The sequence below is a fragment of the Oncorhynchus mykiss genome, chromosome 10 (genome assembly GCF_013265735.2).
Source record: "Oncorhynchus mykiss isolate Arlee chromosome 10, USDA_OmykA_1.1, whole genome shotgun sequence".
Classification (NCBI taxonomy): domain Eukaryota; kingdom Metazoa; phylum Chordata; class Actinopteri; order Salmoniformes; family Salmonidae; genus Oncorhynchus; species Oncorhynchus mykiss.
Genome location: NC_048574.1, coordinates 62,581,869 through 62,594,089, shown reverse-complemented (window position 1 = coordinate 62,594,089; position 12,221 = coordinate 62,581,869). Strand labels below are relative to the sequence as shown.

Here is a 12,221-nt window from a genome sequence, read left to right as displayed (position 1 = left end):
TCTGGGCAGGACATTCATTTTAATTACATTAATTCTACCCAGTAGAGTGAGCGGTAAATCCATCCTTTTACACAGGTCAACCTCCACCTTTTGCATCAAGCTGGCCAGATTGAGTTTATATAGGTTGTTCAGGTTACCATCCACCATTACGCCCAAATATACGACCATCTAAAAGGAAATTTATGCTTGATGGTATGGAGGTCAAAGACAGACAACGGTAAGATTTCGCTTTTATCAAAATTGACCTTATATCCAGAGAAATAACTATAAAGGGTTCTGTAAGTGAGAGTGTGAATGTTCTGGGTTTGTTAGAAATAAGATGAGGTCGTCCTCAAAAAGTGATAATTTATGGGTATGGGGGGGCCCACCTCAAAGCCATGTATGTCAGGGCACGTTCTAATGGCCTCAGCGAGGGTGAAGAGGTTGGGGGCTAATTGGGCAACCTTGTCTGTTCCCCCTATAGAGAGGGAAAGAGGAGGAAGTCATCCCATTGATGCAATCCTGGCTTTAGGATATTTGTAGAGTGATTTGATCAAATTTACAAACACGATGCCGAAACCAAACTTTTCTAAGACGCGAAAGAGATATGGCCATTCGACCCGATCAAAAGCGTTTTTCGGCGTCGAGGAAGACTGCGACAGTAGGTATTTTTGTTTTTGTCAGCAGGGTGAATTATATTTTAAAAACAGGATCATCTTAATTATGAAGCCAGTCTGATCTGGGTTGACCAACAGGGGGGAGACATGAATCCCATCTCTTAGATACCATCTTGGTGACCAGTTTACAATCTGTATTAAAGGAGAGATTGGTCTTTAGGAGGTGTACTTTAGTGGGTTTTTCCTCTTTCTTGTGAATTACTGTAATCACAGATTGACAGAAAGACTCTGGAAAGCAGTTGTCCTGCCAGGCTTTTATAAGTACCTCCATAAGGTAGGGTACCAACAGCTCCCTAAATTCTTTATAGAACTCTGGAGGGAAGCCATCCTCCCCAGGACATTTATTAGAAGGTAAATATTTAATGGCCTCCAACAATTCAGACTGAGAACTGTTCACTCAGGCTCTCTCTGTCTTCCTCTGACAGGCATGTGAGGTTGAGAGAGGAGAGAAGAGAGTTGATCTCTGAAAGATCATAGCTTGATTGGGAAGTGTAGAGGTCCTCATCATATTTCTTAAGTATCATTAATTTCAGTAGGGTCGAATGATATCTCATTAGTAAGAGTTTCTATTGCATTAATTGTCCTCTTACTTTCCTCTGCTCTCAGTTGCCATGCCAATACTTGGTGTGCTTTCTCTCCAAACTCGTAGTAATGCTGTTTTGATTTAGTGATGGCCCTCTCACCTTGATATGTGTTCAGAGTATTATATCTCAATTTTTAATTTACCAAAAGCCTGTATAGATCTTTAGTCGGGCCTCTTTGGTAGGTTCTCTCTAGCGCAGAGATTTCAGATAAAAGGACATTCAGTTCCGCACCGTGTTTTCTCTTCGACCCTTTAGTATAGGAAATGATCTGTCCCCTCAGATAGGCTTTCAATGCGTCCCAAAGACTGAAACTGTCAGGAGCGGAGTTTGTTTGTCAAAGTAAAAATATTGATCTGCTCTTTGATGAATGCACAAACTTTAGGAGTGTAGAATATAGTCCATCTATATGCTCCATTTACCTTGGTGGGAATGGAGATTGATAATACCAGAGGAGAAGGGTCACGAAGCAATCTGGGAGATAATCGGTATCTAACACTATGAAACAGTTGGGTTGATAGCAAAAAGTTGTGGGTGTGTGTGTGTGACTAAAAACAATAGTCCCTATCCTGTGGGTGCATCGGTCTCCAGATGACTAGTAAATTGAGATCCTTCATGAATGACCAGGTGAGCTTGGCGGCTTTGATAAGAGGGGAAGGTTTATCAGATGACCTGTCAAGAACTGTATCTAAACAAAAATTAAAATATCCTCCAGCCAGTAGCCATCCTGGTGGTGCTTGAGCAACCTGAAGGAAGACATTCTGAATAAACATATGGTCATCGAAGTCAGGAGCATAAATATTCAATAGACTGAATACATATGCACCAAAACAAACCTGCCTGAGGATTCAGATATGGTGTTGCTGACACAACACTTATCAAAATTGCAGTTCCTCTTCCTGCTTTGGAGTTAAAAGACGACGCAAAAACTTGTCCTACCCAATCCCTCTTTCATTTATTGTGTACAAACAGCAGACTCAAACTAACATTGAAAAACAAGTAAAAACAAAACAATGTAAATAACCAAGAAACACAAGGAAAAAAGTCTCACTTTGTAGACTTTATAGTAAATAAGACAAACTTTTATGCCTGTGCGCAGAGTAGTGCACAAAGCTCCCCAGCCAGGCAGTGTTACGTCACGAGGTGGGATATAATTCATTAAAAATCCTACAATGTGATTTTCAGGATTTTTTTCCCCTCATTTTGTCTGTCATAGTTGAAGTGTACCTATGATGAACATTACAGGCCTCATCTTTTTAAGTGGGAGAACTTGCACAATTGGTGGCTGACTAAATACTTTTTTGCCCCACTGTAGTTCGCCTCAGCAAATCGCTTCCCATACGTGGGGCAGGCATACAGCTTTTCGGCTTTAGTCTGAACACTCAGCCTCCCACGTTGTGACCCAAAAACACCAGAGGTGGTAGAAGGCATGAGCCTGTCTTTGAGCTCCCTCCTTGCCCACTAGCCATTGTTTTGGGGATTGTATGCTGTGTTACATGTCTCTTGTGGTGAACACCCATCCATTTTCTGCTGGTGTATCCCGAGGTAGCTCCTCTCTGATAACCTCTTCCCGCAGTGCGTACAGTCGGTGCTGGCAGGAGAACCTCTTCTCACACTGGGGACCGCTGTAAGGCTTCTCCCCAGTGTGGACCATCTGGTGCCTCTTCAGGTTGGACAACTGGGAGAAACTTTGCCCGGCAAAGATGACAGCTGAATGGTTTCTGCCACGTGCGCATCCTCCGAACACGGGAAGCACTTCTCTCTGCTACCAGATCTGCTGATAGCATTACTAATACTGTCATTTGTCAATGGGCTTGTGTAGCCGTTGAGGCACTGGCATTGCCTGAGGTCTGGTTTAACATAAGGAGACTGTGAGGAGGAGGAAGGCCAGGAAGTGTCTGTTGCAGGGTCCATATTCCAGTTGATAGATCCTATAGAAGGCAGGCTGAAGGCAGCACCTGTTAGTGGGTTAACCTGAGGCACCATCAATCTCTCTAAATCACAAACATAGGAACAGGATGGAGCATCAGTAGCCGAATCTGTGCCTGTTCTCTCCTGCCGCATATGGACACCTCCCCGTCCCCGCAGACCAAATCTATGCCTCTCCCAGGTCTCAGCCAGTCTGTTGTCATAGAGACCAAGTCCAAGTGTGGATTCTTGCACAACTGTGTTTCTGGTTATTTAAAATTGTTGTTCCCCAGCCCAGTGTTGAGGACGCTGTCCCATCGACTGACCTCCACTATGTCGCCTCTGATCCTGGCCTGCTCAGTGATGATGTCCAGTGGGACCTTGGCTCCACTGGTTTGGGTCTGGGAATCCAAGATGGCCTCCCAGTCTCCTCTGTTAGCCTCCAGCCAACCACCTGTAGGAGGAGGTTACAAAATAGACTTTACAAACATGGCAGAGAAAACTCTACATATGGAACTTGAGTCAATTACCTGGTCAAGTTCATACATTATAAATTGAGGGACTACTATGAGTACTATGCAAACTTGTTAGTTGATTTGATTACCTGACACTTTTTAATGGTTTGAAAATTCAAAGGCATGGTCCCACACTTAAGACAAAATGAATAAAGACCAGGCGCCGTATCCACAAAGAGTCTCAAAGTAGGAAATTGCCAGCAGCCCTGCATAGGGCTACCAGCCATAACATCATCTGGCTCAGAGGATCTTCCCTTGGTGACGAGACCATTCCCCAAACAATTTAATGAAATGTCATATTGCATTCTGTCTCTGTTGTTCATTCAGTCTGTACTTGATTGAAGTCCTGTTGACCTCCATGACCATGTTCCCCAAGACCCTCCTCACACCCGCATCTGCTCTGGACCCTCCTCCTCCTGGAAGAGAGGTGACACAGATTACACAGACATACACTCCCTCAGATAATAAAACACACTTTCAACATGGAGTGTTTACCCATCCCCACTACTTTTCAGTCCTATACTGTTACAGAACTTTGTTGTTGTTAAACCCATCATGATGGATAAATATATATATATATATATATATATATATATATATATATATATATATATATATATATATTAATCTGCTATGATGTCATCATCAGACAAACCTAGCTAAACTATTTTGACGTGTACAGTAGGTGTTAGTTAGTGTGTGGGTATGTGTAGGTATATTTAGTAAGTGTATATTGGTTATAAAGAGCTGTTGTATGTATGCAGAACAGGGTGAGATCAGATGTGATGTATACTAAAGAAAGTCTCAATGAAAGTCTTAGAATAAAAATTACCATTTTGTTTTTAAACATAAACAAGAGTTAATTGCACCATATGAAAACCACACGTCTCTCTGCGTACCTGGCAAACATCTCAGCTTGTATGTTGGCCCACAACCTCGACAAGACGGAGCTGCTCTTCCTCTCTGGGAAAGCCTGCCTGCTCCAAGACCTCTTCATCATGGATGATAACTCCACGGTGTCCCCCTCCCAGAGTGCAAAGAACCTTGGCGTAACCCTGGACAACACCCTGTCATTCTCTGCAAACATCAAAGCAGTGACTCGCTCCTGCAGGTTCCTGCTCTACAACATCCGTAGACTACAACCCTACCTCACACAGGAAGTGTCGCAGGTCCTAATCCAGGCTCTTTTCATCTCCCATCTAGACTACTGCAACTCTCTGTTGGCTGGGCTCCCCGCCTGTGCCATCAAGCGGGGAGCCCAGGGGCGGCAGGGTAGCCTAGTGGTTAGAGCGTTGGACTAGTAACCGGAAGGTTGCAAGTTCAAATCCCAGAGCTGACAAGGTACAAATCAAAGCTGATGGCCGTCATTGAAAATAAGAATTGGTTCTTAACTGACTTGCCTAGTTAAATAAAGGTAAAATAAAAAATACATTAAAAAAGCCCTGCAACGTATCTAGAACGCTGCAGCCCGTTTGGTGTTCAACCTTCCTAAGTTCTCCCGTTTCACCCCTCTCCTCCGCACCCCGTTCCTCCGCACACTCCACTGGCTTCAAATCAAAGCTCACATCCACTATAAGACCAAGGTGCTTGCCTACGGAGCAGCACAGGGATTTGCCCCTCCCTACCTTCAGGCTATGCTCAAACCCTACACCCCAACCAGAGTACTCCGTTCTGCCACCTTTGGTCTCTTGGCAGTCCCACGCCTACAGGTAGGTCAACTCAAGCTCAGCCCAGTCAAAGCTCTTCTCGGTCCTGGCAACCCAGGACAGAGTATCTTAAATGCATCCCATGTCTTTTCTCTTTTCCTACTAGCACTGACTTTGCAGATACCTACTTTATTGAGGGATTACAATGAGTGTCTACTAAATTACTAAAATGTCAAATGTACTATCTCAACTAAACATCTGGATGAACTTGATTAACTATAAAATATTTTTCAGTTTATCAGAAGTAATGAAATAGGAATTTGTGAACATTATATAACCTACACAGTTAAGCATAATATGTAACATACTTTTTAGGCTTAAATATGCCTTATACACGGAGTATTCCAAACATTAGGAACACCTTCCTAATATTGAGTTGCAACTAGAGGTCGACCGATTAATCGGAATGGCCGATTAATTAGGGACAATTTCAAGTTTTCATAACAATCGGAAATCGGTGGGTTAACTGCCTCGTTCAGAGGCAGAACGACAGATTTTTACCTTGTCAGCTCGGGGGATTCAATCTTGCAACCTTACAGTTAACTAGTCCAACGCTCAAACCACCTGCCTCTCATTGCACTCCACGAGGAGACTGCCTATTACGCGAATGCAGTAAGCCAAGGTAAGTTGCTAGCTAACATTAAACTTATCTTATAAAAAACAATCAATCAATCATAATCACTAGTTAACTACACATGGTTGATGATATTACTAGTTTATCTAACGTGTCCTGCGTTGCATATAATCGATGCGGTGTGTATCGTTGCTTCAATGTGTACCTAACCATAAACATCAATGCCTTTCTTAAAATCAATACACAGAAGTATATATTTTTAAACCTGCATATTTAGCTAAAAGAAAACCAGGTTAGCAGGCAATATAAACCAGGTGAAATTGTGTCACTTCTCTTGCGTTCATTGCACGCAGAGTCAGTGTATATGCAACAGTTTGGGCCGCCTAATTTGCCAGAATTTTACGAAATTATGACATAACATTGAAGGTTGTGCAATGTAACAGGAATATTTAGACTTATGGATACCACCCGTTAGATAAAATACGGAACGGTTCCGCATTTCATTGAAAGAATAAACGTCTTGTTTTCGAGATGATAGTTTCCGGATTTGACCATATTAATGATCTAAGGCTCGTATTTCTGTGTGTTATCATGTTATAACTAAGTCTATGATTTGATAGAGCAGTCTGACTGAGCGATGATGGGCACCAGCAGGCTCGTAAGCATTCATTCAAACAGCACTTTAGTGCATTTACCAGCAGCTGTTTATGACTTCAAGCCTATCAACTCCCGAGATTAGGCTGGTGTAACCGATGTGAAATGGCTAGCTAGTTAGCGGGGTGCGGGCTAATAGCGTTTCAAACGTCACTCGCTCTGAGACATAGAGTGGTTGTTCCCCTTGCTCTGCATGGGCCGCGGCTTTTGTGGAGCGATGGGTAATGCTGCTTCGAGGGTGGCTGTTGTCGTTGTGTTCCTGGTTCAAGCCCAGGTAGGAGCGAGGAGAGGGACAGAAGCTATACTGTTACACTGGCAATACTAAAGTGCCTATAAGAACATCCAATAGTCAAAGGTTAATGAAATCCAAATGGTATAGAGAGAAATAGTCCTATAATCGATATAATAACTACAACCTAAAACTTCTTACCTGGGAATATTCAAGACTCATGTTAAAAGGAACCACCAGCTTTCATATGTTCTGAGCAAGGAACTTAAAAACTTACATTAACTTTCTTACATGGCACATATTGCACTTTTACTTTCTTCTCCAACACTTTGTTTTTGCATTATTTAAACCAAATTGAACATGTTTCATTATTTATTTGAGGCTAAATAGATTTTATTGACGTATTATATTAAGTTAAAATAAGTGTTCATTCAGTATTGTTGTAATTCATTATTACAAATACATTTTTTAAAAATGGTCCGATTAATTGGTATCGGCTTTTTTTGGTCCTCCAATAATCGGTATCGGTGTTGAAAAATCATAATCGGTCGACCTCTAGTTGCAAACCCCCCTTTGCCTTCAGAACAGCCTCAATTAGTCAGGGCATGGACACTACAAGGTATCAAAAGTATTTAAAAGGGATGCTGGCCCATGTTGACTCCAATGCTTCCCACAGTTGTGTCAAGTTGGTTGGATGTCCTTTTGGTGTCTGACCATTATTGGTACGCACTGGAAATTGTTGATCGTGAAAAACCCAGCAGTGGTGCAATTCTCAACATAAACCGGTGCGCCTGTCACCTACTACCATAACCCGTTCAAAGGCTCTTAAATGTTGCCCATTCACCCTCTGAATGGCCCACATACACAATCCATGTCTCAATTGTCCCAAGGTTTAAAAATCCTTGTTTAACCCGTCTCCTCCCCTTCATCTACACTGATTGAAGTGGATTTAATAAGTGACATCAATAAGGGATCAAAGTCTTCAGCTAGTCAGTCTATGTCACGGAAAGAGCAGAGGTTCTTAATGTTTTGTATACAGTGTATATCACACTGGATGCAATATTCTACCCAGGAATATTGAACACTGAAATCGGTTACTCTCGTTGTTCCAAATGCATCTGTGGGTCTTTTCTGTTGACAACAATTACAATTCATCTGTATTTAATGCAGGGTTTGTTCTAAAGTCAGATGGTATCGAGTGGAATGGTGACTTTCTATGTTATAGAGTAGAATGGTTTTTCTCCTGGTGTATCCTGAGGTAGCTTCTCTCTGAGAACCTCTTCCTGCAGTGTGCACAGGCGAACGGCCTTTCTCCCGTGTGGACCTTCAGGTGCCTCTTCAGCTGGTGCTGGCGAGAGAACCTCTTCTCACACTGGGGGCAGCTGTATGGTTTCTCCCCTGTGTGGACCATCTGGTGCCTCTTCAGATCACCAGCCTGGGCAAAGCACATGTAACACTGGGTACAGCTGAAGGGTTTCTCCCCTGTGTGGACCCTCTGGTGGATCTCCACCTTCTGGGGGCAGCTGAAGCCTTTGTTACAGAACATGCAGAGGAACCGTTTCTCTTTACTATTGCTTGATGTTGCTCCCCCTCCCTGAGCCTGGGCTTTAACCCTGTCGATTGAGTTCAAAACCTGATCGAAAAGGACGTGGCCATGTGAATCAGGAGGCCCCATCGACGTAGATACTGGGTCGCGATCCCTGAGCGTGTGTAAAGGTGAGTGGGTGACAAAATGTTGATTTGTCTCTGAACCTCCCCTGTAATCTAAGAAATCTCTGCCCTGTGAGTGTCCGACTCCTAGGTGACTATCTGCACTCCATGTGGGAGGAGCGTGGCCCTCCACTTTCACCTCATCTACCACTATAACTTCCCCTTTCTTATCTAGGCACCCTTCAGAGTATACAGTACTACTGTACTGGTTCCAGTCCCCTCTAGACAGATCAGTCTGTGTCTCTAAACCCAAGGTCATGTTGTCAGGGTCCATCTCTGTAGCGTAAGAACAAGACAGATCAACCCCAGTGTCTAAAGCGTCACCATCACCATGGGAATGAACCGTCCTTTGGCTCTGATGAAATACCGGTAAGTAGTCTGAGCCGGGAACGGGAGGACAGTCCAGTGGCACCAGTCTCTCTGGGTCAGATCCTGGGTGTAAGAGCCTGTGTGTTACAGTTGAAGTCTCTGTGTCTGTTTCTGACTTCAGGGTGGCTTTCGGCGTTCCACTGACCTCTGTGATGCTGCGTCGGTTCCTGGGCGGCGCTGGGGCGATGGTGGGGTCCTTTGTGGCTACAGGATGAGCTCCAGTCTGGATGTCTCTTCTTTGCCGTGTTTCCACCTCTCCTTCAGTCTTTTCCAGCTTGACCCCAGGACCTGTAGCCTCTGCATCTGCAGACTGACCAAAATATAGGAGGTTATTACCAGTACATGAGTAGAATTGGATAACAATGTCGTAGGGAAGTCTCACAACACAAGCTCCCCTATGGCAGATAAATTAGGATGTAAGTGAATAGCTGAGTGGAGCCTTTCTGAACTAAACAGGCCACATTTGATTACAAAGTAACTGTAATTTTTTATGCAACACTATTACACTAACCTCTATCACGATAACGTGCTGGGTTGAGGTTCCACTACCCTCATCAATAGTGATCGGTTGGTCATCTCTCCATGTATGGTGTACCGCTGGCTTCACAAAGCTCCTGTGGCCTCCAGTTAGATTTCCTTCACCTGAGAGTGTGATTGGGGGAAAATAGGTCTTTAGCTACTGTCAATGCTCAACTGTATATTGTACACTATTTACAGTTTTAATACTGTCTAGAATTGGCATGGATGTAAGGTAACGCTTCTCATTACTTATTGATGTACTATTTACAGGTCACTAGATCGTGCCATGCATCACATTGTTTTCACTAAGTGAACAGGAAATGCAGTAAAAAAAAAAAGTTATTAGAATAAGATAACTAAGTAATCAGGGGAATTATTGCATACTATTCAAAAACTGACCAAGACCCAATTCTGGGTAACATCTGAACAAATGTGCAGAGGTGAACGGGGCGACAGGCACTGAGCTACATATTTGAATGGAAAAATTTACCTCTTGACATTCCTCTGTATCCGTCGAGGATCTTGACACTACTGGGACGACTGACGACGACGCGCTCTCGTGCCACCTTTAGTTCCAAAAGATGCAGTTTCCTCCGCAATGCCCCGTTTTCTTTCTGGCTTTGAGAAATTTCCAAACGAAACACTGCATATTCGTCTTCTACGAGTTTACAGATATCTGCCACGGCTGCATTCGCTAGCACCTCCAATATCGAGGCAATTTGAGTGTGAAAAACCATACAGTTATCCATTGTTAGCACCTAGCTAGCTAGGGTTACCTAGATAACATCTGTCAACCAAGTCCTGTCTCCAACGCGAATTAAACAATACCCGGGGTACGTATGCGATGCTGTGCAGTTAAACGTCATATTTTGAGTCCTATGGTGTTAAGAAAAGGTCTAAATAAAAACGCTAACGTGGAAATTGTTGTTGGCCACTGTTCATTTCCGTTTAAACTATGATGCCAACCAATAACACTCTCTCTCTTCAGTGTAAAGGGTGTGGCTAAATGAAAAGTTTGTGCGCGCTGCTCTTTGAAATACGGTACTGTTTATGTAAACTACCAGTGTTTCCCAAACCTGGTCCTCGAGTACCCCAACAGTACACATTTTTATTGTAGCCCCGGACAAACACACCTCATTCAATTTATTGAGGGTTTGATGATTAGTTGACAAGTTGAATCAGGTGTGCTTGTCCAGAGGTACTCGAGAAACAGGGTTGGGAAACACTGCAACAGTAGGAGATACATAACATTAACTCACATAACAGATATAGATGAACGTTTATAGAGGAGCACAAACAAATGTCTGATTAGCGGTAACTCCCTACTTACTACCCAGTGACTTTGGAAGGGCTATAGGGAAAGGGCCACAGTAGGGGTTGTTGACAGTTACTGTAGGTCCAACAGAGGAAAGTGCAATTTTTTTATGATAAAACAAGCAGTCTTTTTTTTTGTTTTTTTTTTGACGTTCCTAAACAGACTTCCCACAGTCACTGACACCAGTCATTCAATGGGCATCACACGTAATGAGTCCAAATTTTTCACAGAAACTGGACAAAAATAACTTCCAATATATACAGAAAAAGGGAGAACGTCTTGACAGTTTCGCTGCTCTCAAAAGTGATATTTCATAAAACATGATATGCCGCTGGCGAAATCGATACCATAGCCAACATGAGTTACCACTGCTGGGCGATTTTGGAAGTTTGGCGCACATTTTTATATTTTTGTTCTTTATAATTCATCCACTTGACAGGTGTGGCATATCAAGAAGCGGAGTAGTATTTCTTCCTTCTACGAACTGTCACTCAGTAAAAATCTTAGACATTTTTGCATGTTGTGTTTATATTTTTGAGATATACTGAATAAAAATATAAACGCAACATGCAACAATTTCAAATATTCTACTGAGTTACAGTTTATATTAAATAGATTCATTAGGCCCTAATCTATGGATTTGACATGACTGAGAATACAGACATGCATCTGTTGGTTACAGATACCTTAAAAAAATGTAATGCCTTCTAAACCTCTTAATAGCACAACACTTATCCAAGTCCGATGTGTGACAAAATGGGACGAGACAAACTAAGGCAACTCCAAATTGTGCATTTTTAAAGCGTAATGAGATTATATAAACAGCCATTTCTGCACCGGAAACCAGGATCAGTATCAGGTCTTTGCGCTTGTTGTGACATATTGGTGAATGCCGAATCCTTAAAGACAAATTTATTTAAACACTTCGTTGGGCCTTATGAAAAGCCTACATTATTTAATAATTTACCTAGGCATTTTTGGCAATAGGATAAGCTTTCAAATGATGCCCACCTGATCCAGATTGCGATCTAATATGAACTGTTTTTGGATTGCGTAAACAGTGATGTGGTAGTGGGGATTTAGGGCTGTGTTCCAAGCTTCAGTTACTCAATGGCAAAATAAAAAAATAAAAAAAATACATTTAATAATTGAAAGCCCTTTCCTTTAGTCATAAGGTTTCATTAGACATATGCTGCAGAAAGTACTGTAAATGTAAAATGCACATAAAATCCAGTGTAATGTTTGGATTCAGTCAGGTAAACCGTGGTGTCCTCATCTTCGGTCTGCATTTCCCCATAATCTCCAGTGTTCCCTTTCAATTACTACCATGGTTATGCATATGCGTCTCATATATCTTCTGCTAGAAATAGTTCCATTTATCGCCAAACATTTACATGAGCACTAATATCCCGTTATTTTTCGAAGATACTCAAGTATTCTGTTTTTGAGTTGAGGCATATAAATTTCACGTCCCGTTTACAATAT

The 12,221-nt window shown here is 42.4% G+C and overlaps 2 protein-coding genes and 1 long non-coding RNA gene across 4 annotated transcripts in view; all 3 read right to left on the bottom strand.

Moving 5' to 3' along the window:
- The window catches only part of LOC110534616 (oocyte zinc finger protein XlCOF7.1-like), a 1,104,347-nt gene that overhangs the window by 908,945 nt on the left and 183,181 nt on the right, over positions 1-12,221 (bottom strand). The window lies entirely within an intron of this gene.
- Positions 2,174-5,836, bottom strand: LOC110534732. Its single transcript, XR_002475159.2, has 3 exons — positions 4,560-5,836; positions 3,750-4,076; positions 2,174-3,599 (listed from the first exon to the last, which is right to left on the bottom strand). It is a non-coding gene; the product is annotated as an uncharacterized LOC110534732 (long non-coding RNA).
- On the bottom strand, positions 7,299-10,472 carry LOC110534656 (gastrula zinc finger protein 5-1). The gene is made up of 3 exons (XM_021619581.2): positions 9,912-10,472; positions 9,414-9,544; positions 7,299-9,212 (listed from the first exon to the last, which is right to left on the bottom strand). The coding sequence occupies exons 1-3, from the start codon at positions 10,168-10,170 to the stop codon at positions 8,043-8,045; spliced, it is 1,560 nt and encodes a 519-aa protein (XP_021475256.2). The 5' UTR covers positions 10,171-10,472; the 3' UTR covers positions 7,299-8,042.

Excerpts from the sequence above, each read along its gene's own strand:
- LOC110534656 (XM_021619581.2), bottom strand. The coding sequence starts at position 10,170 with ATGGATAACTGTATGGTTTTTCACACTCAAATTGCCTCGATATTGGAG. Across the intron at positions 9,545-9,911 it reads ATACAGAGGAATGTCAAGAG|GTGAAGGAAATCTAACTGGA; the intron begins GTAAATTTTTCC and ends TCACACTCTCAG. Across the intron at positions 9,213-9,413 it reads AGCACGTTATCGTGATAGAG|TCTGCAGATGCAGAGGCTAC; the intron begins GTTAGTGTAATA and ends TATTTTGGTCAG.